Here is a 25,947-nt window from a genome sequence, read left to right on the forward strand (position 1 = left end):
GAAAACAGCACCGTGCAGGGTGCGATGACAAAACAATTACCTGTATCCCAGCCAGGCCCAGTACAGAAACCCTTCTGTGCCCGCTCACGATTCTTATTCCTGTGAGAAACCCATGAAAAATAGGGCATTTGACTTATCGGGGAGAAATGTGAACACACTCCCGATCTCTGGCTGGCATCTCGCTTTACTTGCATGATCTAGAAGGTACACACAAGTCTACGCGGTTTCTTCTGCACCTTGGGAAAGGGCTCTCTTGCCTCGATTTCCAGGGAGAAACTCCCCAAAGCGGCACCACAGAGGTATTCCTAAACCTCGCTAACTGCGAGCCCCCAGCAGCAAATTCTGCTGACTAACACCGGGCCCGACTCACCCTCCCTAGGAGGAAGACCGTAGATTAAGGGATGCCTGGAAAATAGGACACGAAAAAGAAGTTCCAGGTGTTCAAAGCTACCTTCATATTATTAGGTCAGCCCAACAGTATAAGAACACAAGGCTGCCAGATTAAACCCAGGAATCACATCAGTTTTTCCCTCGTTGCATGTTTCTGCCGTGCAGACCTCGTCAAGGTCTGGCCCTGCCAGCTGGACGTCCCCAGCTCCCCGTCAGCCGTATGATGCAACAGCCCATACGACAGGCGACCGGAGCTCACGTCTTCCCAGTCACAGCAGGCAAGAGCAGAAGGACAAAGCGCTGCCACCGAGTTCTCTTTTGGACCCTCTGTACCTCCTTTCCTTCCTCTTTGTTGGCAGGAAAGCCCATCGGGTCTCCCAGCTTCCCCTGCCTTCCTCAGAGAGGACAGCTGCTCCCTACTGTAATGAAGCAACTCGCATGCTGCATCAAGGCCTGTCAGGAAGGCGCTCAATGCACACACCGTAAGACCACCTCTAGTTTGCCTGAAGAGCAGAGGGTGGTTCACATCTGTACAGCCAGCCCAGGGGATTCTCTTTGCGCTTTGGTCACCGTTATTCTTTGATTCAGCCTTCCAGCTCTGCGCCAACTTCCGCGGAGCTGATCAGCCGTCACTCTGCAACCACATCTCTTCTCCTTCCTGCACTAGAAAGGTACTTGCTGGTCTCCAACGGGAGGGAAGTCCTTTTGGATGACTGACATTTCCCAGGCCCCCTGTTACCTTGCCGTAGAGCACGTGTGGGTTTTTTGCTCTAAAGGGCGTCTGACGGGACTCAAGCCCTGAGTAACAGGTACTGCTCTGGCTCTCCTGAGCTCTGAGGAGCGCGTTCCTGACCAGGTGTTTGCAGTCTCTCTTAAAAAGGATTTCTTGGCTTGTTCTGCAAGAAGGAAGCCTTCAGTTGGTGCAGCAGCAATCACGTTGGAGAACAGGACCCGGAGCTGGGGAACGGGAATGGCCTTTGGTAATGTTTAAACAGCGTGCGGGTGTTCCAGCCGAGGAGCCAACCTGCTAACAGAGAGCCAGGCGAGGACATGGCACAGGTACACGGGAGGCCAGGCCTCGGGCCTCATGGTGGGCCCTAACTCAGCAGCCCACTGCTCAGCCCCACTGTACCCAGGGCGACACCCCGCAGCAGCGCCGCCTCACCGGGAAGAGCCACCGGCCGCCACAGCCGTTGCCCGCGCCTGAGGCGGCGCCGCCCCGACCCTCCCCTCCGGCCGCTCCTCCCGCGGACGCGTGGCGGCGCCCCGGGGGTGCCGGAGTCCCGGCGGATCGGCCTGCCCCGGCCCGCCCCGGGGAGAAGCGGCGGTGCTCATGGCGACGTGGCGGGGCGCCCTCGGCCTCGGCTTCGGCCTCCTCTGCCTGCTGCCGGCGGCCGGTGAGCGCGGGGTCGGCGGCTGAGGGGGGGTAGGGGGGGTGCCGGGCGCTGCGGGCGGGGGAGACCCGGCCCTCCAGGACGGCGGGCGGGTTCCTTCGTCTCTTTCTGAGGCGGCTTCGCGGGCTCTTGCCGGCTTCCTCCGCGGCCGGGGCCGCCTCCCCCCCCGGGGAGGCCCTGCCGAAGCTCCCGGCGTGGGGGAGCCCCCGGCTTCGAGCAGAGACCCCCTCAGCTCGGCTGCCCAAGCGGCGGTGGATCATCCCGCGCCCGGGCCGACGCTGGGGCCGGGACGCGTCGTTTTGGGGGAGGCCGCTGGGGCCCCAGCGGCCTCCCCCAAAAAGACGCGCCCCGGCCCCAGCGTCGGCGCGGCCTCCCCCAAAACGACGCGTCCCGGCCCCAGCGTCGGCCCGAGCCCCGGCGGGAGGCTCACTGAGAGAAAAGTGGTGCTGAAAGTGAGGTGGGGTGGGGTTGATACTGGTGTGCGTTGTCAGCAGCAGTTAGTGCCCCAGTAGTGACTGGGTGGACTGTCTACTGGTAAAGCTAAGGTAAGACTATTGGGGGAGAAGTGACGTGCCACGAAGTGGCTGCCGGTCACTCTTGACGCATCCCATTGAAAACTTTCACCTTTTCACCCCTAACACAGTAAATTTTAGACTTTTAGGGCAAGATAATATAAATACTTAGATGTTAAGTGATGATGCTGCATAACAGCACTGCTTATAGAAACTCATTTGATACTGGAGTTCATACACAGCTATCGGATGCTAATGCTGATAACGGGGTTTTTTTATCAGCCCTGTCTGTAACTATCCTGTTATTGCAGTTAAACGATGGAGCGTGTGGTCTTCCCCAACTTTGTCAGGTAATGGGAAAAAGCAGATGTGATCATAGGACTTATCAGGTGAAGTCTCAGAAAAGGAGACGCACTCTTGATATTGTATGGATCAGTGGCATCTGATGGATCAAATTATGCACAGATATGCAGGAAAGGTGAACGTGATCTTAAGTGGATATGCAAGAGGACATTTAACTTGGTCAGAGTAGTAAAGGATCACACTTTGAGGGCTGAGCTAAAGCATGGCTGAAATGATCAGAGTTTTATCTGTAAGTACGTTGAAGAGCAAGCACCAGAAAAAGGGTTCTTTTAGCTGGCTCACAACGATGGTGCTACAGCAGTAACTGTATGCAAGCTGTGGCCTTGAATGTATGGGGTTGGAAGTTTTCTTACTGAAATGGTTGGGGACTTTCAGTGGGAATAGTTTAGCAGCTCTGCTCTTGAGGTGGAACTTGATCAGTTTGTTAAAACGGTTTTTACAGTACTGATTGTGTGAAATCATCAGGCTGCTGTTTTGCAGGATAGGGTGAACCCCTCAGCAGCAGGCATACTGAACCAGGAGGTCATTTCTGCCTCCCTCAGGCTTAGCTCTTGTCTTGTGCTGGGTTGGGTGTACACTGGACCTCTTCTGAGGTGATTCAAATTATTAACTCAGCAGAAAACCAACCGGGGAAAAGGTCCCACAAGCCCCTAGTTGATCTGCTGATCAGCTGGGGAATTGAATCAGTTGAGGAAGAGTCTCGTGGGTGCCATAGCAGATGGAAGAAGAGAGGAACAAAGTAGAGGAGCCAGATTCTTCTCTTCTGGTGTGCTTGGTGCTTATTGGCTTAGCTCAGCCACCTGAGAACTGGCCTAGACCTTTGGTTTCCATTGTTACTTTATTGTGCTGCAGTAGCACAATTGTGAGATGGAGTAATTTTGTTGGTTGCCTTGTTTTGTTTGTAATTTCACAAGGTATTTTGGATTCGGTTTAGCTATCTATCAGTTCCTTATTGGTGATACAGGAAGGAGAGGGTTGTCAGGTGACATTACATGTCTGCAGAGGGAAAATTTGGTGAACCAGGCATAAGCATGCATAAACACATTAGTAGAAGTACTGTGGTGTTGGTACAGGAGAAGTTCCTCTTTGCTTGTGTTTAATGAACCTCCACATTTAACCCCTTAGAACTTTTTTTTTTTTTTTTTAAATGTAGCTGAAATATTCAGGTATGTCTTAGTGCCAGAGAGTCAAGACTGATTTTTCAAATGGCAAAATCAGTTTAAATAGTCCGGGAAATACCCCTTACTTTTTTTCTGAAGGACCATGATTTGTTGTCTTTGCCTCTTTTTGTTTGCTTTTTCTGAACACCTACACCTGAAGTAATTTGAGCTTCTCGGATGGAGCGTGGTTAGGAGCAACATGTCAGGGTGTGTCTTGTTCATGGGATATGTGATAGGAAGGAAAATGAGGAATAGAAACCAGCTGACTGCAGCATTTATCGCTGAAAACTGTAATGATACTCTTGCTAAAGATTCTTCTATGGAAATGCTTTTTGCTTAAGCTTTGAGAAGTATTTTTATGTGACAGTTGGAAGCTTTTAATGTGTCGTTCTTACGTTGCAGTTTTTCAGGCCTGAGATGGCAAAGAGAGAGAAAACAGCCGGTATGTTAAGGAATGTATCAGCCCAATGCAATGCTGAAAAAGCATGGGATGTCCCCTAAGAGATCCATCCCAGTACATTAACATCTCCATTTCCTTTCCATTGTAGCCACACCGGTTGATGCTTGCAGTGGGAAGATGCCACTTGACTGATTTTTAGTCCTAGGAACCTCTGTTTTATGCCAGGGATTAGCAGGATTAGGATTTTCCATGAAGTAAGCAAAGCAACAGGTAGAAAGAACCAAGTCACATGGAAATCGAAATCTACAGTGAATGTGGTAGTGTTACATCTTTTGCATCAAGTCAAATATCTAGGAAGATTTAACATTTTCTTCTAGCTGATCTTGGGGCTTGTGTGGGATTTTTAACATATCTGGCTAGTCACATTGCTCTTTGAGTCTTTAATTTAGTAGCTACTAGCAGATGTAGTGAAGAGAGTATCGCCAGACAGAGTGTCTCGTAAGTATATTTGCATGCAGTTTCGTCCTTCACATATGTGTGAACAGTTGAGAAGAGCTACCTGACAAAGACAGGATACTTTGTGTGTGAGGAGTAAGTATTTGGAAATAATTGATTTGTAAGACCTAACCAAAATGCTTGGAACATATTTAAACATTGACCTAGGTGAGCTGGTCAGTATGAGAAAGAGACTTTATATGATTATTTCTTTAGTTACTAACCATTGGATTTTAACTTTTTTCAGTTTTGGGTGAGGATTGTCAGGCATATATTGATCATCATGGCAAGGCACAACCTGCAGAATCCTGTCCCAACTTCTGCTGTGGAGATTGCATGCATCGATACTGTTGCTCTAACACGTTCTTAAAATTTGATGAAGAACAACAATTTCAGTGTAATCTGCTTGATGAAAGGTATGAGGCAAACTGAATGCGTACAGCAGGTTATCATTCTATCATCAAATGACAAAAATACACAGTTTAATGGTTAGAAACTTACAAAGGGACCTTCCAGCTCTGTATCTGGCTCTATCGGGTATCTATGTTAATGTATGTAACATACCTGTAAAATGGGAGCGATGAGGTGACAAATTGATGCGTGAACTGGTGTGTGTTTTCTTGCGCATTTTCAGATACTTTTACCCTATTCAGTTGTTCTTTGAGGATGACAAAATTAATCTCTTTCTCTTTGTAGCTTACAGTACCTTTCATAAGCATTTGGAAGTTAGCCAGGTACTTGAATAAGTCGTAAATTCCATTTTTGAGATGAATTCTCTTACTACAGGACCTCTGACTCAAGCAACATAAATTACATGCATGTTTTTTCGGACCCTGATGATTACATTTCTTCTGGCTCCAGGTAAGCCATGCAAAGTCTCAGCTTTTAAAATGGTATTTATTTAGAAGTTCTTCATTGTGTAATCAATACATGCCAGTAGAATATGAAAATAGAAATACTTATTTGTGTGTTAAGAACGCGGAGCACTCAAACTCCATGTACACGTTGGAATATCTGAAGAAGCAGAGACACGCAGGGGAGGTTAGATCGTGCTGTTTAGACCGTAACGATCGCTGTACGTAATAGTCTGTGTTCTCACTAAGGAACTCACTAAGGGAGGTTGTCCTCTAAAGCATCAGTGCACTTGCTCTATACCCTTTGATACTGGCAGATGAAGTCCATAAGAGAAGCTGCTTTTGTTTGAGGTATTTCCTTGCTTTTTAGCATCTTTTTCGCTCAGAACAAGAAATACTGATAAAAACTATTTCAGTCTCAGGGGAAATAAATTAAGGCCATGCATTAAATTGGTGATTACAAGAGTCCTGCTGTACAACGCTTCTGTTTTTCACAGCGTGGAAGACGACAAAGAGAGGACAGGGGTTAATTCTGAGCTATGAATATTCCATATACCTGCAGAAGTTTGAATAATTAATTCCTCCGGGGGGGGGTGGTGTCACAGAAAAGGGGGAACGCGGACTCTGGGCGGGGGCGGGCGCCCAGCGGAAGGCGCGCGGCAGCCGGCGGCCGTGGCTGCGGCGGCCTTTAAGGGCGGGGCGAGCGGCGTGACGCCAGCGGGTGGGCGGAGCCGGGCGGCGGAGCCGGGCGGCGGGCGCGGGGCGAGCGGCGGCGAGCATGGGGTAAGGGACCGGGACCGGGACCGGGACCGGGACCGGGACCGGGACGGGGGGGTCGGACGCCTGCGGGGAGGGCTCGCCGTGCCGCTGCGGCGAGGCCGGCCAGCCAGGGCAGGAGCGTGCCTCCCGGCCGGCGCCTTCCCCGCCGGAGAGTCGGTAGCCTTTAGCGAGCGGGGCCGCGTCAGCGGCATCGCCCCCGCCTCCTGGGAACGGCGTGGTGCGGGGGGGTGCTCGGGGGCCGTGCTGGTTCTCTGACACAGCCGAGTGCAGCACCCCACGTCGTATCGGCGGGGGAGATACCTTTCCGCATCCTGTAGGAAGGAAGCCTCGCTGGAGGCACCTAGTGGTAGCGCTGCCCCTGGCATACGGCAGGGCGTCGGGGCGGGGAGGGTGGGTGGATGTCTTGGATCCTTGGTCTCCCTGGACCCGGTAGTCTTCCCCGAGGAAGGGGCTGATGTGACAGCTGTTTTGGAGGAGGGGTGCCCCTTCGTGTCTGCTAGGCTGGTGGACCTGTCTTAACGTACCTGCAAATGGTTCAGGTACAGCAGGCGTGAGCCTCAGGTTGCAATCAGTGTTCGCTCTTGATGCGTTTTTAGGGGAAAGGTAGAAAAAAAAAACTTCCACGTCTTTGGGGCTGCGGAGGTGTTGAATCTGCTGGAGTAATGAAGGTTACAGAATGTAATAGATGTGTGTTTTCTATGCCAACAAGCACAGTTACTAAAAAGCACAGAAAACGAAAGAATGCAGTATTTTAAAAAACAAACAAAACAAACCAAAAAACCTGCACAATTGCTAAAGGAATTGTAACCAAGGCCCACAGTCCACAAAGGTGCGTTTGTAAACGACAGAAAACATTTAGGAAGTAGCAGCTAAGTGGCTTTAATTATCTTTGGTTTTAGCTATGGAATGTCTAAAAAGAGACTCACTGATGTCTCACCTTGTGAAAATGGGTCATTAGTGACTCTGTGTCAAGCTTCTTCGCTCTTTTTCCTTCCAGTTACATTACAGCTTTGAAAAATTAATGTGTTGTGCAAAGGCCTAGACTTAACATCAAACTTATTTTCTGGTTAGGCAATTTTAATAGAAAGATGGTAATTATTCACAGAAATACCACCCTTGAAAAGCCGCCCGGATGTGACTCCAGAGGAAAACCACATCCCAGAACTTTCCAAAGTGACTAATGACTTTGGATGTCTGATTTAGGGTGTTTCAACATCGGGAATGAAAGTGAGTAGGACTTTCTGCGATTGCAGTCAGTGGGACACCAAGTAGGCTTCTGTTTCATTACAGACTTTGCCCAGGTTTTTGTGTGGTGTGTGTGGGGTTTTTTTGTGGTTTGGTTTTTGTGTTTGTTTTGGTTTTTTTTTTTTAAACCAAGCAGTAAGCTGTATCTCTTCTGGAAGAGCTGACCCTACTTTCTGCCTGCAAGGTGCACTCCACCCTCTCGCTCCATGCCAATTTCTTTTAAAGTACAAGTTTTACATTGTTTCTTGATGACTATGTTTATTTAATACTTTACTGTGTGGAGAGGAGGGCTGATGTCAGTTGAGATATTTCTTTGTATCTCCCAGCAAGATGAGCATAGTCTTTGAACAGTCTATAAGGTGAGGAAAGGCAACAAAGGGCAACTTCCTTTAGTGCTCTGTTCTTTCTCATGAGTTGCAAATACTGCCTTTAACACTGCCTTTCAAAAGGAGGAGGTGATGGTTTCCTGGCATTGAAAGGGTCAGAAAGCATTTAGTTCCTCATTCTTGCATTGGGCATATTCCTAGATCAAGTTACCACTCGGGCACATTGCTCATAAATCCTGGCTTTTTTAAGAGAATTTCACCTCTCTGAGGACTTGTCACAAACTGCATGTGGACTTGCCACTAGGCTGAGTGAGCTGGGGTGTCTCTTCTCCCTGCTTGTAAAATCTGCCACAATTACGCTCAAATTCTGTAGGACATTAGGAAAGGATTCGGTCAGGTGGTATGTATGTTCCTCCTTGTCTTGTCTAGCTGAGGAGTTTTTAATTTGCTTGTGCTTTTGCTTTTTTTGCTGTGTTTATTTTGAGGTCTTCTGCAGAAGTGCAAGCAAATCACCAGTTTTTAGTAGGCTGCTTTTTATTAGTATCCTTTAATGTTAATATCTTTCAGTATTTAATACTGAGTATCAGGTGCTATTGAGGCAGGGGTTCAAGGCACTTTGACCAACCCTATTAAGTGTAGTTCACTGTACAAGCAGTTCATATCCTATAATCTTCTTTTGGACATTTTAAAGACAATAAATTACATTCCTTTGGAGTGTCTTAATAATGTACTTTCAAGTACTTGACAGCATTTTGCTTCCCAGAACACTGCATTTGGAAGCAAATGTAAACATTTTAGGAAAAGTATAAAAGTCACCATTAACTCAGGTTAAGGGTTTTTCAATTTTTGATCAATACTTAAAGATCATTCAGAACTTTTAGGTCAGAGTGTAGGCATAGGTTTCTTACCACTGAACTTGTTAAATTTGCCACCATTTTTCCTTGCATGCAAGATGACCATATGCAATTTCTATAATTTTTGCTGCTAGTGAATGCATTGTGGACAAGGATTTACTACTGAAAGGTGTTTCACTTTTTTCCCCCCTTTTAATCAGATTACTGAAATTTCCTCTGCTTTGCTCTGGTTTCAAAGATGGATTATGAGTAGTAAGGTTAATTTAGTTGTTCTTCCCCTTTCATTCTGCAGTATGTAGTAGTATTGCTCTAAGAAACTGCAAAAAGCAGAGCACTGATTCACTTAACAGCAGTTGTCATAATTTGCATTGGTAACATGGTTATTTAGCCTCGGTATGCCAATTTTCCAATAGTGACCCTTACTGGAAAAGGAAATTAGATGACTCACATCCACAGTTCAACTAATTGTGAAGTATTTGAGTGTTTAAGGAGGTGGAGCAGTTCAGAACATCTGTATCAGAGTTACAGAACAAAATAATGTAGTTGGGGCAGCTGATACCAGTCTTTCTAAACAGAAACAAGACTTCAAATTGTATTGTACACAGTTAATTGGACTCTGTTTCTGAATTAATTTTTGCCTTGAAGTTACAGCAGATTGTGTAACAGATACAGTAATGCTTGAGAAAAGGTTCATCCTTACGTGATGAGAAAAGGGATGCAGAATGGCAGTCTTCTGGGAAGCCTCAGCTGCCAGAGACACAACAGCCTTTTTAGACTGGAGATGCGCTCATTTGGGTTTTGTCATGGGCTGATCAATGTGTTGTCTTGTGACTTCGTTCTCCTTGTGTGAAATGGAGAAAATCCTTGTCATTCTGCCTGCCTTTGAAATGCAGCATCTGCTATAGCCTGCTATGTGCATAAGTTGGCAAAACCAGTAGATTTCTAGCTGTGGAAGATGTGAATATCTTAATTTGCTGTCTCTCAATTTAAGTGTTTTAAAGCATATGTTTTCTCCACAGACAAGGTAAAAAATGGTGTGATATTGAACTATACCCCATTTTTCCTCCTCCTCCCCTATCACTATCAGGGACTTCAGTTTGCACTTGACTGTGTATTTGGATGCTCCATCATCTGTAATAGGTTGCCAATGATAGGGAAATAAATTATGAAAATTATTAATTGGAAAAGAACTTCTAGAAATGTAAGCAGTCTCTATTTAATGAGCAGAGGATTTCTTTTCCATACCAGTCCTTAACATTTTCTGTAATAAATGAGTTAAACTGCATACAGAGCCTGTTCTGTGAGGGTTGCATTCAGACACCTGCTAATCTTACCAAGGAATGTAAGCTTCTTGTCTAGAAACAACTGAGATTTGGATCTGAAGCTTTTTAAAAAATTGTTCTATGCTTTTTACTAGCCTGAAAAGTAAATACAAGCTTGCACAATTTGTAATTGTAACTTGCATTATAGAGCATTTGGTTTTGTGTTCACTGTAGTCTCAGTAAAGGAGTTACTTAAAGCTGACAAAGCAGTTGTGAGTTGCCATTAATGATTTCTCAGCTGCCTGATTGAGGCAGTGGGCTTAATGCTCGTGCAGGTTCATTTACTCTGAAACCAAGATGGAAGGATGTCCTGGCTCAAGAGGCAGATGTGAATGGTTGGGTTAGTGTGCTCTTCTAACTACAGAAGGCTGTTTCGTGGCAAAAACCAAGACAACCTGGCCTAAACATGCAAAGACACAGTAAGATTAATCACTTGAATTATGTTCAGGAGTTAATTTTTCTGTGGATGTGTACATCATTGACTGTATATACTTACTAGGATAGAGTGTTCCCTCTTCTAACTCTGTGGGCTTTGCTGTAGCTCCCCACAGTGTAACTCTGAAACCTGTAAATTTTTAACATACAGATTGCCTCTGGAGAGAGCTTGTCAAAGCAGCTGCAGGCAGGGTAACCCTCAGAGAAGGGTCCTGTAGCCCAAGAAATAGAGAATCTTTCCTTGAAAATATGGCTGAAATAAAAGATAATGATTGTTATTTAGAAGAATTTGTGGAAGTTTGAGCATGTGGGTTCCAAAGCTAGCTCCAACTCTGCCATTTCATATACTTTTGTAAAATAGCCATGGCCTGAGGTATAGCGAGATGTATTTGTGATAGATTGTGTTGTAGATGTGTTGTGGGAGGAGGAGAATGTCCTTAAATTGCCTAGCCTTTTAAAACTGCAGTTGTAGGGTCTTCTGTAAAATGAACAAATTAGTTTAATTTCAGGAAATTAGCAATTGTGCAAAGATTGGTCTTTTGATAAAGTCTATTTTCATTAAAAACATTTTATATCATTCATTTTTAATGTGATATTCCTTGCTGTTTACTAGCATGATTTCTGGTTTTCAATTTCACTGAGAGGTAAACTTAAAAACCTCTATTTTTTTAGGTTGAGGAAGGAACCAGTCATCAAAGTCACTTTTGTGACTTTTTTTTATGAACGTCCTGTTAATGATAAATACAATTTAAAAGGAGAAGCAGTGGTCGGCCAGATATGACCTTTGCTGCAGAAGTCTGTTCTTATTTGTGCAGTGTTAGATTTTCATTGAGGATCCTCATCGTGCTGGATGAGTAATACTTCTGAAGAGAGGGTGAGGCAGCATGTCAGTTCATAGTAGTATAGGATAATTAATTTACCTAATTTAAGTTTTGCTCCTGCCTGAACACAGTGTTTCTAACTTTTATATTTATGATGACATGAGTAATGGTGGGTAAAGAAAAAGGTGTGTTTCATCTAAGAGCTGGGTTATAGGCAAAGCAAAGCAGGTTGGTGTAACCTAGTCTGAACTTCCTTTGATTGCAGTTTCAGTGTGTTTGGCAAGTCATACACTCTGTTGCAATTTGCCAGAAAAAAAAAACTTTAATTTTATTTTTTTTTAATTTTATTTAAAACTTTAGGCCTTTAGCCAAGTTAGTTTCTAACTAGTTGCTTAAATCTGCTTTCTAGAGTTAGTATGGTATTGGCAGTAGCAAATTCATACTATTGCAGTTGTTGTTTACATGGGGAAAACTTTCTGCAGTACTTAATTTTTTTTCAGTTAAACTTGTTCTATTTATTCAGTTAACCATTTCAGAAAAATCCCTCCTATTGCCTTCACATTGGTCCCAAATTTTAATTATGGTGGGGGGTAACATCCTGTATTGTTGAACTGGGATCCCAACAGTAGGAGGGGAACTGACTCACTTTGTTTGCCTTAAATATCTGTGCCTGTCTGCTCTTTTTGCAACTAAAGGAGCATTTTAAATTTATTTATCATCTGTAGAAGCAAATGCTTTATATCGTGTTTAAGGACAGTTTTTATGCTGAGGTTCCACTGGACTTGTCTGAAATGGTCTTGTGACCTGCATGAAGCTGCAGTGTTAATTCTTGCACTGTTGATGAAAGTCTTTAGTCCCTCTGATTGCATATTTTCAATATATCAGTTACTTATAGCAATTATTCTAAACTGTCTACAAAGTGTACAATAGTAGATTTCCTGGGAAACTTCTCTGGAAAATGGTATTTTTAGTATGCATTACAAAGGGATTTATGTAAATAGACATATTTAGTACAAGTGAACTGTTTACAGACCAGGAAGAGATGCTTGTATACATTTTCCATAATAACCTGTTGCATCCGGGTGTCGGATGTCTGAGTAAAACCACAAACTCCGGGAAGTTGCCTCCCTGCCACTTTCTCATATAGCCTGTTTAAGAACTTGTGCTAAACCTGTTACATGTTACTTGAAAAAATTGAGAGGTCAGTGTCTTTAAAAAAAGCAGTAATTAGCTTTACTTCCAGTAGGTCTTTGCGTATGAAATTAGAGTTTATTATTTTGGGCTTTAACCCACATCAGCTTCCTATTTGAACAAATATAAAAAGGACCCATTCAATACTTATTTAGCAAACTTTTTCTCAAAGGACTCTTGCATTCTCTTTTTCTGTAACGCTTTTGCAGTTGTGGGGCTTCTTGGCTTACCATGGCATTATTGTTGTTGGTTTAGTATTGGCTCTCGTGCCAGAGCTGGCTTGGCTGATGCTAAGAGTCGCTGGGCTGTGCTCAGCTGCTGACTATGGGGGGTGTAGCTCAGAGTTATTTAGACTGCAGGTTAAGCAGGCAGGGGTCTGTTTTGGGGGGCTCCTGCTGCAAACTTGTGTTCTTTTTGGGGGTACCCAGAAAGAACTATGGAAAATTGTGGTAAGTTTTAGGGGGTTTCAGTGGCAGTTAATCTGTGTGCATGCTAGAGCAGTTTAGCAGTTTACAATTAGCGATGACTTGAGCTGGTACCGCACTGATGGGCTAGCCAAAATTAGATGAAACCCTTTTCTTCGCATTAAGGAACTGTGCGTGGGCAGGACCCTAGGAGGGACACTCTCAAGTGTTAACCTGAGTTAACATTTGAAAGACCAACGCAGACATCACAGTTCCAGTCCACGCTTCACTCCCATTGCGTAGCTTATAAAATGACTTAGCAGTTACTCAAACTTGCCAGCCTTATGAAACTATCAAGATTTCATAATTTTGAAACCATGCTGTTCAGTCCGAGTCTTAAGCTGCCTTTTGCCCACCACAGGAATCACTGTTGCCCTTGTTTCTTAGGCACTTCTTGATCATGTAGAGATCTCATTTTGGGCAGGTGGCCCCTTGGTAAGATGGCTGGAGCAGGCCATGGCTGGCACTAGCAATTAGTGTGAATGCACCTGGTCTATGAGGCTTAACTCTATGGTGTATATTTGATTATCCACATGGGCTGAAGCTCCTGTGGCCCAAAACCTATCTGTGCTAAAATATGCTGGTCGGTCTATCAAGTGTTAAAGTCATGCTAATGTTTTCCTGTAAGTATTAACCTCACAAGAGTTTGCTTTCTGCGTAATAGTAAATAGGTTTTTTGAGTCTCTAGCAAAGTGGTTCTTACGTTTTGAGTCTTCATGCTAAAATACTAAACTGAGGAAGTGTGTTGTTTGTAAAGTTATAAAAACTTAATCCCCCTGAAAGACTCTTGGGAAGTCATACTACTTTTTCTTAACAAAAAAGTTTATCCTTTATTTTCCTGCTGAGCTTTAGAGGCAGTATGTGGTGGCATTGTATGGCTGGGACTAAAATGTTGGACTTAGGAAAGCATCTCAGTCTGGGGACTTGTTTGGTCATGCCCTATGCCTGAGTCAGGACAAGTCTGGACGTTTACCATTCTGACACATTTCTGGGAACTGTATCCTTTTCTGGAGCAGTGAAGAATTATATGGGTATACTCAATTTTTTAGACTTTTAGGAATGGCCTAAATTATCTTCTGAAGTCTTTCCAGACCACCCTGTGTTACAGTCATAACTCAGTATTTGTAAATGTTTGTTTTTAAAAGCAGCCATGCTTTTGAAAAGGACTCTGCCAACATCTTTCTTGTAGCATGGAACAAATCTTGCAATAGATTAAGACTTCCAAAATAAATAGGCTGCTTAAACTAATTTTTCAGAGCTAGGTGGTCTCATTGTTCATTTGGGTATTTTTTTCTTTTTTAAAGACAAAAGTTGCAGTATGTCCCATTGTCATGAATGCATAGATGTGCAAAAACTTTCTTTACAGCAGGGCTTGCAAAATGTCACCAACTTAAGTGATTCAAACTATTAAGGGGGTTTACAAATACGTTACTGGAGTTGAAACTTAGATACTTTCAAAAGCCTTAAATACACTCAAAGTGTTTTACATTTTTTTCCACCTGACAGTGTTTAAGATTAAGATCTCTGATATGAACAACAACTGTCTTGAGAATTAACTTCTACAAGTAGTACTGTTTAGATCCTGGGTTTGATTCTCCCATTTTAATATGTCCATTGCCTCTCATTCAGTACCAAAAGGGGTAAAACAGGCACTAATCACATAACTTCCTTTATGTGAACTGGTACCTGTTTTGAATAAATAGAAAACTTTAAAAGTAAGGTGAGTCTGTGAGGTATGCTCATTACATATGCAATTTAGGGCTTTTCAAAGGTGAGGGAATAGGAGTAGAAGTGGAGCAGGGCAAGGAAGGAGAGACGTGGTGGTAGGAAAGGACAGGGAGTTGTCTCTTCATATTTACTTTCCCATGGATTTTATGAGAAGTTGCAATTTATCATTGCTGCAGTAAAACTGCTGTTAGGTTTGGTTTTGTTCTCAATTTTGTTTTCTATTAAATTATTGGCAAAAGTTAGCTTTTATGTGAAGAGAAAGAAGCAGGAAATGGCAGTGAATGAGCTCAAGCTGTTTATAACTGTGTGCTTTATTTAGAGACTATGGTATATATAATGTGGGAGTTTGGAAACCTGTGTTCAAACTGTGATGCCAGCAGAGTGTTCTCTTCTGGTGCTGTGGCCACCCTGACTTCTGCACTCTGATGTTTGTTTGCAGAATGCAGGGGGTAAAGTGTGTTTTTTGGTTTGGTTTTTGTTTGATTTTTTTTTTTTCTTGGTTAACCATTCAGTGGAAGAACTTTTTAAGCTACAATCCCTTATGTCTATTCTTTTTCATTTATGTATAATGCTGGTAATTAAATTATCATTTGGTGTGAGTATATTTTTTTCCAAATATTTTCAGAGTCCTTTTAGGCAGATTCATCAAGTAAAGGCAATTAAATGAAGCAATAGTTTTGTTTAAGAAAGGAGTATAGGCTTTCTGAAGTTAGTATACTGCAAGAGAGTCTTTACACAGTATCTGGAATATCTTGTCTCCTCAAACTTAGACAGTTCACTAAGTATGCTGAGCACCATTCTGGCCTCACTTGAGTAACATCTTCTATTACTGGTAGCCTTCCTGCGCTTTTTTCAGTAGTTCTACTAGTGGCATATTACTGAATGTTCAGGAAGAAGTGCTCAGGGTAATACCCCTTGGGCAGTAAAAGGACAGACTTTATTACAGTAAGGTAGTGCCTGACAATTCAAACATTCCAAAAGAGTATTGCTAGTTTTGATTATCAATAGAAATTGTTAGAGGAAAAAAAAAAACAACTTTTGAAGAGCTCCGCTGTTGAGAGTGTTGATACAGCAAGTTGCAAGGTGATAGCACATACTGTTTTGTTTTCTGCGTCACGCTACTTTCTGCTGTTTCAAGACATAAGTCTGCATGAGCCCAAGCACTGGCAGGAAAATTATGGTTCTGCTATAAAGTAGGTGATAAAAAAACGCCTACAGTAATCCAGTTGTGAACACTCCTTAGAAAAATATGGGAAGAACTAACTCCTGTTTGTTGTTTCACTCACTGGGCTGTTTCTGAAGGCTTGTAATTTTGGTCTGTAGTAATCTCACAGTATTTCAGTGGGTAGAACTGAATCACAGTGTTTACACACACAAACAGAACCGCACTCTAAAGTGTATACATGTGACATGTCTGTACTTCAAATATGTGTTTCCATTTAGCTCTTTAAAAGATGTATGCAAAATGTTGTCATGCAGCGGTCGTGTAATTTTAGCAAAGACACAGACAAATGATGAAAATGCACAGGGTGTCTCTATAACAACTTGGTGAAAATAAGGATATGGTGGGGTTTTTCCCCTGAGGTTTGCTTTTGTCCCTTTCCTTATTAGAGATAGTAAATAGGCAATGAGATATGTGTTTCAGTGAGCAGAAAACTGTATTACAATAAGTGAATGGAACCTATGCTTCAGACTGACCACTGTTTTTATCTCTTGGTGGCTGCAGATGGGCTTGTGCTGTTTTCTCTCTTGTCATATCAGAACTGAATACGGTTGTGAAAGATAGGGGGTCTCTGCCAGTTTCCTGCTGTGCTAGTTTATTTATGAGTAGACATTTCTCCACTTTGTCTGTTTTCTCCATTTCTTAGGTTTGTTTGATTTTGCCCAGCCTTTGCTAAAGTTGAAAGTGGTTCATTGTCTGTACAAGTAAAGAATTCTAGTTGTCTTTGTCAGGCCTAATCTCTTTCCTTGATACAAAAATTCCTTTTCCTGGCATAGTTCACTAGCAAAAAGTTTTTTACTTCTGTATTGGGAAGAAGCCCAAGGAAGAACCTAGAAGACTCTTTTCATTTGTTGTCTCTGCTATTGTTGCTTGGTAATAATTGTGTGTAATAGAAATGTTATTTTCCCTAGCGAGAGAGCTTTCTCAGGGTTGTTAACAGAAGTAGGAACAAGAACAAGGTAAATGCTGTTGGCACTCCACAAGTAGCAGTAATTGTAGTTGTTGTCAACATATGTTGTCATGCAGTTTCTAGAGGTGTCCATAGTTTGTCACAGGCTTTCATGCTGTTTCTTGTGAACGTTGCAATCGAGATGCTTAAGTTTAATATATGAATTCATTGTGCACAATCCTCTTTTTCTTCTCCACTGTGTATATGAATTTATATAATGAGTATCTAGTAAGGACCCTGTATAATTAATCTAAATTTCCCAGGTCACTCTTAAATCTAATCAATTTCCTCATAAACAAGTATTCAGTTTGTGTTTTCAAACTAACTTGCTGTATGTTTGCTGTTGGACAGGAGGCAGCCTGTGTTTCAGAATGTGCGGTCTCTTTGTTCATGATTATCTCCCTGCCTCCTTTGAAATTGCATTTGTATCTTCCTTTTTATACCAGGCTTGAAAAAGATGGGATTTTTGGATGGAGATGAGCTGGCTGTGAACTTACTGTGCTGAAGTGAAACTAATGCTTGTGAGGATGGGGAGAGCACTTAAAAGTGGCATGGTTAGGAATGTATTTGCATGTGCAAGTCAGCATATGAAAAACATTCTGTAAAGCTGCAAATAAACGTGACAAAGCATGCATGCATCTTTACATTTTGCAGCTGTGTTGCAATCATCTATTTGCTTTCCCGGCAGTGTTTCTGACGTGGCTTCTGTGACTTCAGGAGGCTGCAGCAGTTCCTTCTTCCTGTTCTACATGTAAATCTTGGGTGCAGTGACCATGGCCAATCCACAGTGTTAGGTTTAGTATTTGAGGAGTAAATCCATAGTGTCATATTTAGTACTTAACAAAATCAGTGCACAAGTTGGATGCAGTTACAGTTAGATAAAATCGTTGCTCAGATTCCTGAAAGAGATTTGACCCAAGCTTTTTCTTCTAGCTGTTGCAGAAACAGAGTGAAATTGATGGAACCTCTCTTACGGGGAAAAAATGTATTTTAAATTGAACCCGTTTTATTTGTCAGTGTCTCTGTTCAGTGTCCAGCTTACTGAGGGTTAAGTTGCTCTAGAAGACTAAGGTGAGGTCTTCCAAATTTGGACTAGGGATGGAGTGCTTTGCATTTTATTTTTTTTGTGTGTGTGTCAGTGATTTAACCGTGTGGTGTCAGTGATACTCAAAAACAGTTTTTACATTTGATGGCTGTTTGATAGCCAAGCAAAAATCGCTGGAGGTTCTGGAGATGTGTCATTTTGTTTAAAGCTGTTTAACAGGAAACTGAGCAGGAAAAAAAAATGGAGTTCTGTAGCCAAAATCTCTACAAAGCAGCAAAAACAGGATGGATGTAAAACCAGCTCTCCGCTCGTTATTTTAGAGCTTGTTCATGAAAACTAATTTCCTGCAATTGTTCCCAAAACTGATGCATGGTGCATTTTTTTTAAGAAATAATGGAAACTTTGGCTTCTATGGAAGAAAGGCTTTATTGATTACAGTAGACAGTAGGAAACAGATCATGTGAATTAACACTTAAAAGGGAACTGTCACTGGGCATTTAATGCTTTACAGTGTTACTTTTTCTTCCCTGTGTGGTAAGCAGAACTTATAAACAGTCATCTCCGGAAGCTTTATGCCTGCTTCTGTCATTTGGTGCTCATCACAGAGGTTAAAGATGGTGTAGTCTTTGGTCTTTCCACACTAGGTTTTGGTGGTTTAGGCAGTGTTTCTGCCTCCCATAATGTAGCATAACATACTTGCTGTTGCAGTTAAGGTGGCAGAATTTCTAATCTTCCAACCCATGTGAAATGTGGCTTCTAAAACAACTATTTACAAATGCCAGGGAACCTGCCAAGAATCTGCAGCATGGAGGGGTCTGCTCAGTACCGAGGTTGTCCTGACTGGGCCTGGGAGGTCTTACAAGTGTACAAAGAACTCGCCATCACCCCAAAGTCTGGCGCGCTTCCTTTCAGGCGTGCCTCCCTGCGTGTTCAGAGCAGTCATGTCATGTTTGGAAAATTAAATCACCAAACTAGTGATTTTGAAACCTTAGCGCTGTAACCTTTTGGAATACATAAAGGGACACGTAGTTGCACTAAAATAACAAGAATCGCAGTCACACTGAAATGGTAGGGACCAAAGACTCATGTTGGGCCCTTTCCATGTACAGGGGACCGCGCTCCTTGATAGCAGTTGGTCACCCTCCACTGGTTTAGCAGCCGCCTTCTCATGTAGCGCTGCATTTGGCAGTTGTTTGTTATTCGAATGCATGAAGTAGTAAGAGTAACAAATTGGAGGAAGAGCAATGTGTTAGAAGGTTAGGTTAAAGTATAACAAGTTTGTGTGAAAGACACTTACCGCTTCTGGCCCTACCTTTTTTGCAGTTTTGGAACCCTTATTGCCATTGGAGTTACTGTTTGTGCGGTGATTATAGTTACTATTATTCTGTGCCTCACCTGTTCATGTTGCTGTTTGTATAAAGCATGTCGAAGACCACGGCGTAAGTACCTGTATATTTATTCTCTTTTTTATGTCTTTGAACAAGACTCCCCCCCCACCCCCACCCCGGAAAATTATGTTCCTATAAAAGGTGAAAATAATCTTGCCTTACCTTTCTGCTACAGAAGTTGCAATACCTAAACATTAAAAATAACATTTCAGCTGCTTCACAATGTGAAGTTGCAGAGATATTTTGGAATATTTTCTAAGCATGTAGACGTTCTCTCCCCTCATCCCCCCCCCCCCCAGTGTGGGGATTTTGGCGGGGGGGTGTGGGGTGTGTTTTGTTGTGGGTTTTTTTGTTGTTTAGGTAAGCAGGGGATAGGATGAAATTTAATAATTTTCCCAGTCTCTTAAAAATGTACCTGAAAAATACACAAAGGCCCAGGACTGCAACAGTACAATCTTGAGCAAAGTCTGCAATTGTACCATAAAGAGGAAGGAGATCTCAAAAACAAATTATTGCAATTTACTAGAAAGAGTTAATACTCCCTTATTCCAGTAAGAGATATAAACCAATGATCCAACATCAGCTCCTACAAAAATTGATGACTTAATGTGTCTTTCTGACTGTTACTTAGAGAAAAACGTACTAACACATGGATGTATTAGTGTGTAGGTGACATACAAAAGGAAACTCATTTGGGCAATCATGGTAGGGAAGCTCCTTACCTAATAAAGGAGATCTTTATCACCTTAATCCTTAAAAGCAGGTAACATTTAAAAATGAGCAGTTTTTCCAGTCTCATACCAAATGATAAATAACTTGGCTGCAGGGTTGAGTTCCTGGTTTTTGAAGAGTCCAGGAGAAAAATTCTTTGTTCTTTGTGGTTGAGAAATAAGGAGATAAGTTGGCTGCTATCCCAGTATGTGAAGGCTCTCATTACCACCAAGATCAATGGAAGGATATTTAGAGGCATACATTCTAAATCTTTCATGGAACTTTGAAAATGAAATTACCCAGATTTTGAAGTGAGAAATTAATTGATCTTGAAGAATGTTTTTTTACATTACTGTTGTTGGTTGTCCCAGGTGATCTTTTAGAGCCCCCAGCACTAACCATGTTCCTTTTGCTTGCTCGTAGCTGTTGTGGCCACCACTACTTCCACTACAGTGGTTCACGCTCCCTATCCCCAACAACAGGGAGTGCCACCCAACTACCCAGTAGCCCCATATCAAGGATATCAGCCTGTGGCTATCCAGCCACAACCAGGAATGCCAGTAGCACCATACCCTGCACAGTATCCTCCCCCTTACCCCATGCAGCCGTCAGGACCCCCAGCTTATCATGAAACGGTGGCAGGTAAGGCAGCGCTGAGTGTTTTTTTTCATCTCTTAAATAGCTAAAGAGACAGTTGCTTTGGAGCTGATCTTGTATTATTTACATTTATTATTTTCTATGACTATGTAAATGTAAACAAATTATGTAAAAGTCAAGTTATGGTGGATGCTGTAATTCACCCTTGCTGAAATTTCCCTATCACCATTTCTATTGCATTGCAAGAGGAGATGTGGCTGGAGCTCGGTTGGCAAAGTTTGATGATATGTGGGACTGTCAGTGGATCCAGTAGAATGTTTTACTAATTCAGTTGAAATTTTGTATTAAAATCAAAGTCCAATTAACATATGTATAGTAGTTGGGTGTTTCCACATACCCTTTCTAATCTAGTATTTGCTAGATGTTTCAATGTGTACACAGATGGCATTTTCTAGTAGTTCATCGCTATGTTTATAGAATACCGAGTGTCTGATAGATTTCAAACAAGTTTGCTGATGACTAGCATTACCAGAATGTTTTTTCTTCTGCTTTCCTTCTTTCACAGCATTGTTTTCATGCAGCTTTGTTGTTGCTATTACTAATTCTCACTTCTGCTGGTAATAGCTGTTCTCTGAACAATTGGCTCCTGGCTGTTCAGAGAGGCCAAAACTAGGCTGTTACCTGTCCAAGGATTTTCAAGCCCTCTTACAAACCACACTGTTCATACTTCTAAATAACAAGCAAAGTATAGTCCTGAATAGTAGATAATGCCCACAGAAAGTAACTTTTTCATGACAACTCAAATACAAAATGTCTGTTCATGGTCTGAAGCATTTGTAAACCAGTTAGAAGTTGCACATAACAATATGCAAACCAGCCCTGCATGTAGAAAACACTGATTTGGCAGGCCTGTTGACTTTATTTTTCTGTTGTAAACTCTGAAGAAGCTGTGGGGTTTATGGGATTACCCCAAAGTGCTTTGGCTTCATCTTTATCATGTGAGGGAGCCAATAAAGTAGTCGTTTTGCTTCTCCTGCTCTCTCGTTTCTCAAACTGCTGCTGGTTTGTTAGTTCTTAAAATATTTTTTTTTCTGGAAAAATCTCAAGGCACTTTCCATGTTGCCAGCTGAGAATGCCTCAAAATGAGAGCTCTTTTCTTTATTTCTCTTGTCTATTAACCAAGGGGCAGTCTCTTAATTAGGTCACATGCAAGGGAGAGAATACCTGCTCTGTCATACAGGAGCCAAACCCACTCACTTTACAAGATCAGCAAAAGATAACCACACTTATATGTTCCAGGGATCTAATCAGGTGTTGCGTTATTTGAACTAACTTGTGCTATTTGACAGACATGAAAATGAAGGTGCCACTTGAGAGCAGCTTGTCTCAGAATACTAGAAAATAAGGATACCTTCCAAATGATATACATCTAGTATATAAGTCAAAATCTTTAGTGTGCTTGGTAGTGTTGGGATACTTTTTTCCCTTTTATTTTAATTTTAATTAATTCTGTGACACTTACCAGGAAAGCATTTTCCCTGAAGGAATCCTAAGATGCTTTCTCTAGTCCTTTTTCTTTTGCCCAGTAGTTTATTTTCACTTCTTGGCGTGCTATCAGGTATATCCTGTTGTTTGTGCATCTCTGACTTCCACTGGCTGTTTTTTTAGACCTGATCTGTTCCTTTTCTTTAGACTATGTTCTCCCCTGAAGGATAACCTTGTGCTTGTGGCTGCCATAATACACATGTGGGTTTGGTTTTTTTGATGCTTAAGTGTACAAGAACAAAGGTTTTTGTGATCTTATTTTGAAATGCGGATGCTTTATGACTTAGCACAAACTGTTCTCAAGTCCAGTTAAGATACTAGATAAGTCGAACCTCTAACTGTGTGCTCAAAACAGAAGTTGCCATTATAGATGCAGAATTCAGAATGTAAATTTTACAAATTTGTTTTTTCTTGTGTTTTGCTTTTGCAGCTGGTGCTGGAGCACCTTACCCAATCAGCCAGCCCCCTTACAACCCTGCTTATGTGGATCCTCAGAAGCCCACCTATTGAAAAGATCTTCTACTATGCTTCTGCATACAAAACTTTTTAAAGTATAATTTGTGCCGTTTACACCGTATAACTGTAGTATATTTTTTCTGGAAGACAGCAATCTTTTGTCTAAGTAAAGTGAAAGTTAATTCACTATCTTTTTTTTTAAATGCTTAGAGTACGAGGAAGGAGTATTTTTCTTGCAGAAGTTGTTAATTTATACCTCAAGCAAATACAAACTGAGATTTTGTTCTATGTACAATGAGAAAAGCATGAAGGAGTACTTCAGAAATAAGAACCACAATAACGTTTGCTGTGCAATAATTTTGAAAGGAATGGCCTAATATGAGCATTATCAAACACCCAAAGCTGTAGCAATCTTTTGCACAGTGAAAACATAAAAACTTAATCTCTGAGAAACTACCTGATATATGTTATGTATGTTCTGCCTGTTTTGAAGCTACTATTGTTAGGTAAGCTACAATGTGATACATTTCATTTACCATTCAAAAGGGAATTTTCCTTTTCTGAAACACATTTGCCTTCAGTAAGGGTAGCAAACCACGTTTAATTGTCTTTGAACTAGTTGCATTTTTCTGTGCTAAATAGCATGAGTTGATAATTTCCTTGTTTTCTTTCCCAATTTTAAGGCTTAAAAACTGTGCCTTCATTGGGTGTTTTCTCAGGCCATTTTAATTTATAGCTAGAAATTAACAACAAAACCAAATTCTCTGCCACTTAGTAGAACAAATAGGTCAAAAGCTGAAAACCTGAGAATTCTTCATAAAAATTATTGGACAAATATTTGTTGTCCAAGTATTATTGGACAAGCTTACTTAAGTCATATGTTGCTGATGAGTTTGGAAGAAAAATTACCACCTTAATTATATGTTAAGCAGAAGTACCTGCCAGTGTTCAGTCCTGCCTCATTGTAGGGAAGGAATTTATTTTACAGGAGAGATGGGATGTCAGAAATAGATTGGGGTTTTTAAATGCTTAGGGTTTGTTGCTGTCTTGTCTCTGGTGGAAACTGTAGATGGCAGGAACCTAGAAATAATAGATCTTTATAAACTCAGTCTACACTTGAAAATAATATGCAGGGGGGGTTAAGAAATCCCAGCCCAACACACAGTAGAGATTCAGCCTCCCTTTTGTCTTCAACATTCCCATAAAGCTGAGCCAAGAACGAGAAGTCAGGGAAAGTAAGAGTGGTAGGATTTGGTCACAGCGAGGTAATGTATTTTTAAGATGGTAGTGCTTGCAGTCATGAAATGTCTTGAGACATCCTTGTGACTGTTACTCGTGTTTGCAAGGCTTTTCACTCTATACACCTTGTATTGATCAAAGGAATAATGATTTTTTTTAGTGTCCTCTACAATTCTCTTTTCTAACATTGAAATACAATTTGTTATTCCTGAGCTATCTAGTCTGTTGTATGTATCACTGTGACATAAGTAGGGAAATAATTTTGACATATCTCATACACTGATTGTACTTTTTTAGAGAGGCCATTAAGCCATTTGTCCTGTGTTTCTAATTTGGGGTATATTACTGTTTGAAAAAACATTGATGGTGGCATTGTTTTACCTCATATGATGGATGGAAACTGCTGCTGTCAAAGACAGCCTTATTTCTCTTCCTGATTTTTTTAGTCTATTTCTGGGTTATTCCTATTTTTTTCAATACAGTCTTCAGGGCATTTCAGAAGAAACTTGTAGACAGTTTTTAGCACTGGGATTCATGACAACTTAGGCCCCTCTGTTACACCTCTCTAAAAGTGTTTAAGTTAATGGCATGAAATGGTGCCATGAGGCACTACAGAGCATGCATGCCCTGTATCTGTGTGTTCCTCCTCTTTCCTGCCTTGTAACCTGAGAGATTGGGCAATGCTTCATTACACTCTTAGGAGTTATGTCCAAAAATGGACAGTGCCTCCTGCATAGAGGATTAAATGTTTCCCTAGAAATCTAGAATTTTTACGTGTGGGAGGGCACAGAGTAACTGCAGAAATAATTCTTTTGCTCTAGATCCTAATCCTGTGTGTTTGTTCTTATAGAAGGAGGGCAGAGACTATTCCAGCACCTTTGTTAGCCAGCTGCCTGGATGGAGTCTGGCCAGGGAGATGCAGTCAGTGAGCACGGCTCTCAGAGCACAGGTACAGTGTTCTAGTGTTGGGCTTCATGAGGTTGTTACTCTGTACTGCTCTTCCTTTCCTCCATCTGGTGTGACAAAGCGTACAGTTTGTGGCAGTGTTAGTAGGGTTATGTTTTGGTTATGGAAGGAAAATCTGCAATTTCATGAGAAGTTGGCTCAGTTATCTGGCATCATCCCTAAGGAAAAGATGGGAAAGTAAAATGGCATCAATAACAGAGGTCCCCAAATCTGAAGTTTTGGTGTAAATGATGTACAGACCAAATAAATTGCCCTGAACACCACTGTATGTGGAGCAGTGGAAGGAGATGAGGGATAGGGTTAAGGACCTTGAAAATTTACACCCTTCCTTCAGTGAATGTATGCTCATGATAACTATATACAAGTGAAGAGATGAATCATTAGTCTACAAGGAACTACTTTAGTAGTAGTATTACTACTTCAGTTACAAAACTCATTGAAAGAAGAGAAAATGGTCCACTTCATAATAGGAGCACTGAATCAGATCTTTTCTTATTGTTGCTGTATTAATCATCATTAACAATAAGATGTAGGACCAAATTTTATTTACTTGTTGCCATGCAACCCATTGAAACTTGGTTTTGTATAGTTAAAGAGAATGGGATAGTTATAGAAAAGATGGAGAAGTTGGTCCATGAGCTTTTAGTTTAAGCACTGCTGATGTGTCAGTCCAAGTAGCTGTTGCCTTCATGTCAAACCAGTTATCCACAGTGCTGTAGGGGAGGGGGAATGGAATTAAAATTTTAAATGTTGAAAGAGTATATGTTAATTTTTTTTTTAATTCTGTAAGTGCCTTTGTTTCAGAAATGTTTTGTGAAATTAAATACAGTAGAATATTCTGTTGTACTGAATTTACTAGATAATCGTTGATTTTACTACATACTGTAACCTAGCTTTGTATGTTGGTTGTTAAGTTAGTTTAAATGTAAGTATTCAAAAGAAATAGCATAAACTCTATGCACCTTTGTAATAAATGCAGTGTTTGAAGTATATTCTATCAATTTTGTTTTCTTAGCCTCAATTTGAGTATTATTTAGGAGTGTATCTGCAAAGCTACATTTTACTTCATTGTGTTTGACAGCTAGTGTTACCAAG

At 41.7% G+C, this 25,947-nt stretch overlaps 1 protein-coding gene across 1 annotated transcript; it reads left to right on the forward strand.

Annotated features, from left to right (window-relative positions):
• The first annotated feature begins 1,640 nt into the window (after positions 1-1,640).
• Positions 1,641-25,849, forward strand: SHISA5 (shisa family member 5). The gene is made up of 6 exons (XM_075052586.1): positions 1,641-1,787; positions 4,962-5,130; positions 5,501-5,575; positions 19,274-19,389; positions 20,473-20,691; positions 22,622-25,849. Exons 1-6 carry the CDS (start codon positions 1,724-1,726, stop codon positions 22,699-22,701), a joined length of 723 nt encoding a protein of 240 aa, XP_074908687.1. The 5' UTR covers positions 1,641-1,723; the 3' UTR covers positions 22,702-25,849.
• The last annotated feature ends 98 nt before the right edge of the window (positions 25,850-25,947 follow it).

This window comes from Buteo buteo, chromosome 21 (assembly GCF_964188355.1).
Source record: "Buteo buteo chromosome 21, bButBut1.hap1.1, whole genome shotgun sequence".
Lineage (NCBI taxonomy): Eukaryota > Metazoa > Chordata > Aves > Accipitriformes > Accipitridae > Buteo > Buteo buteo.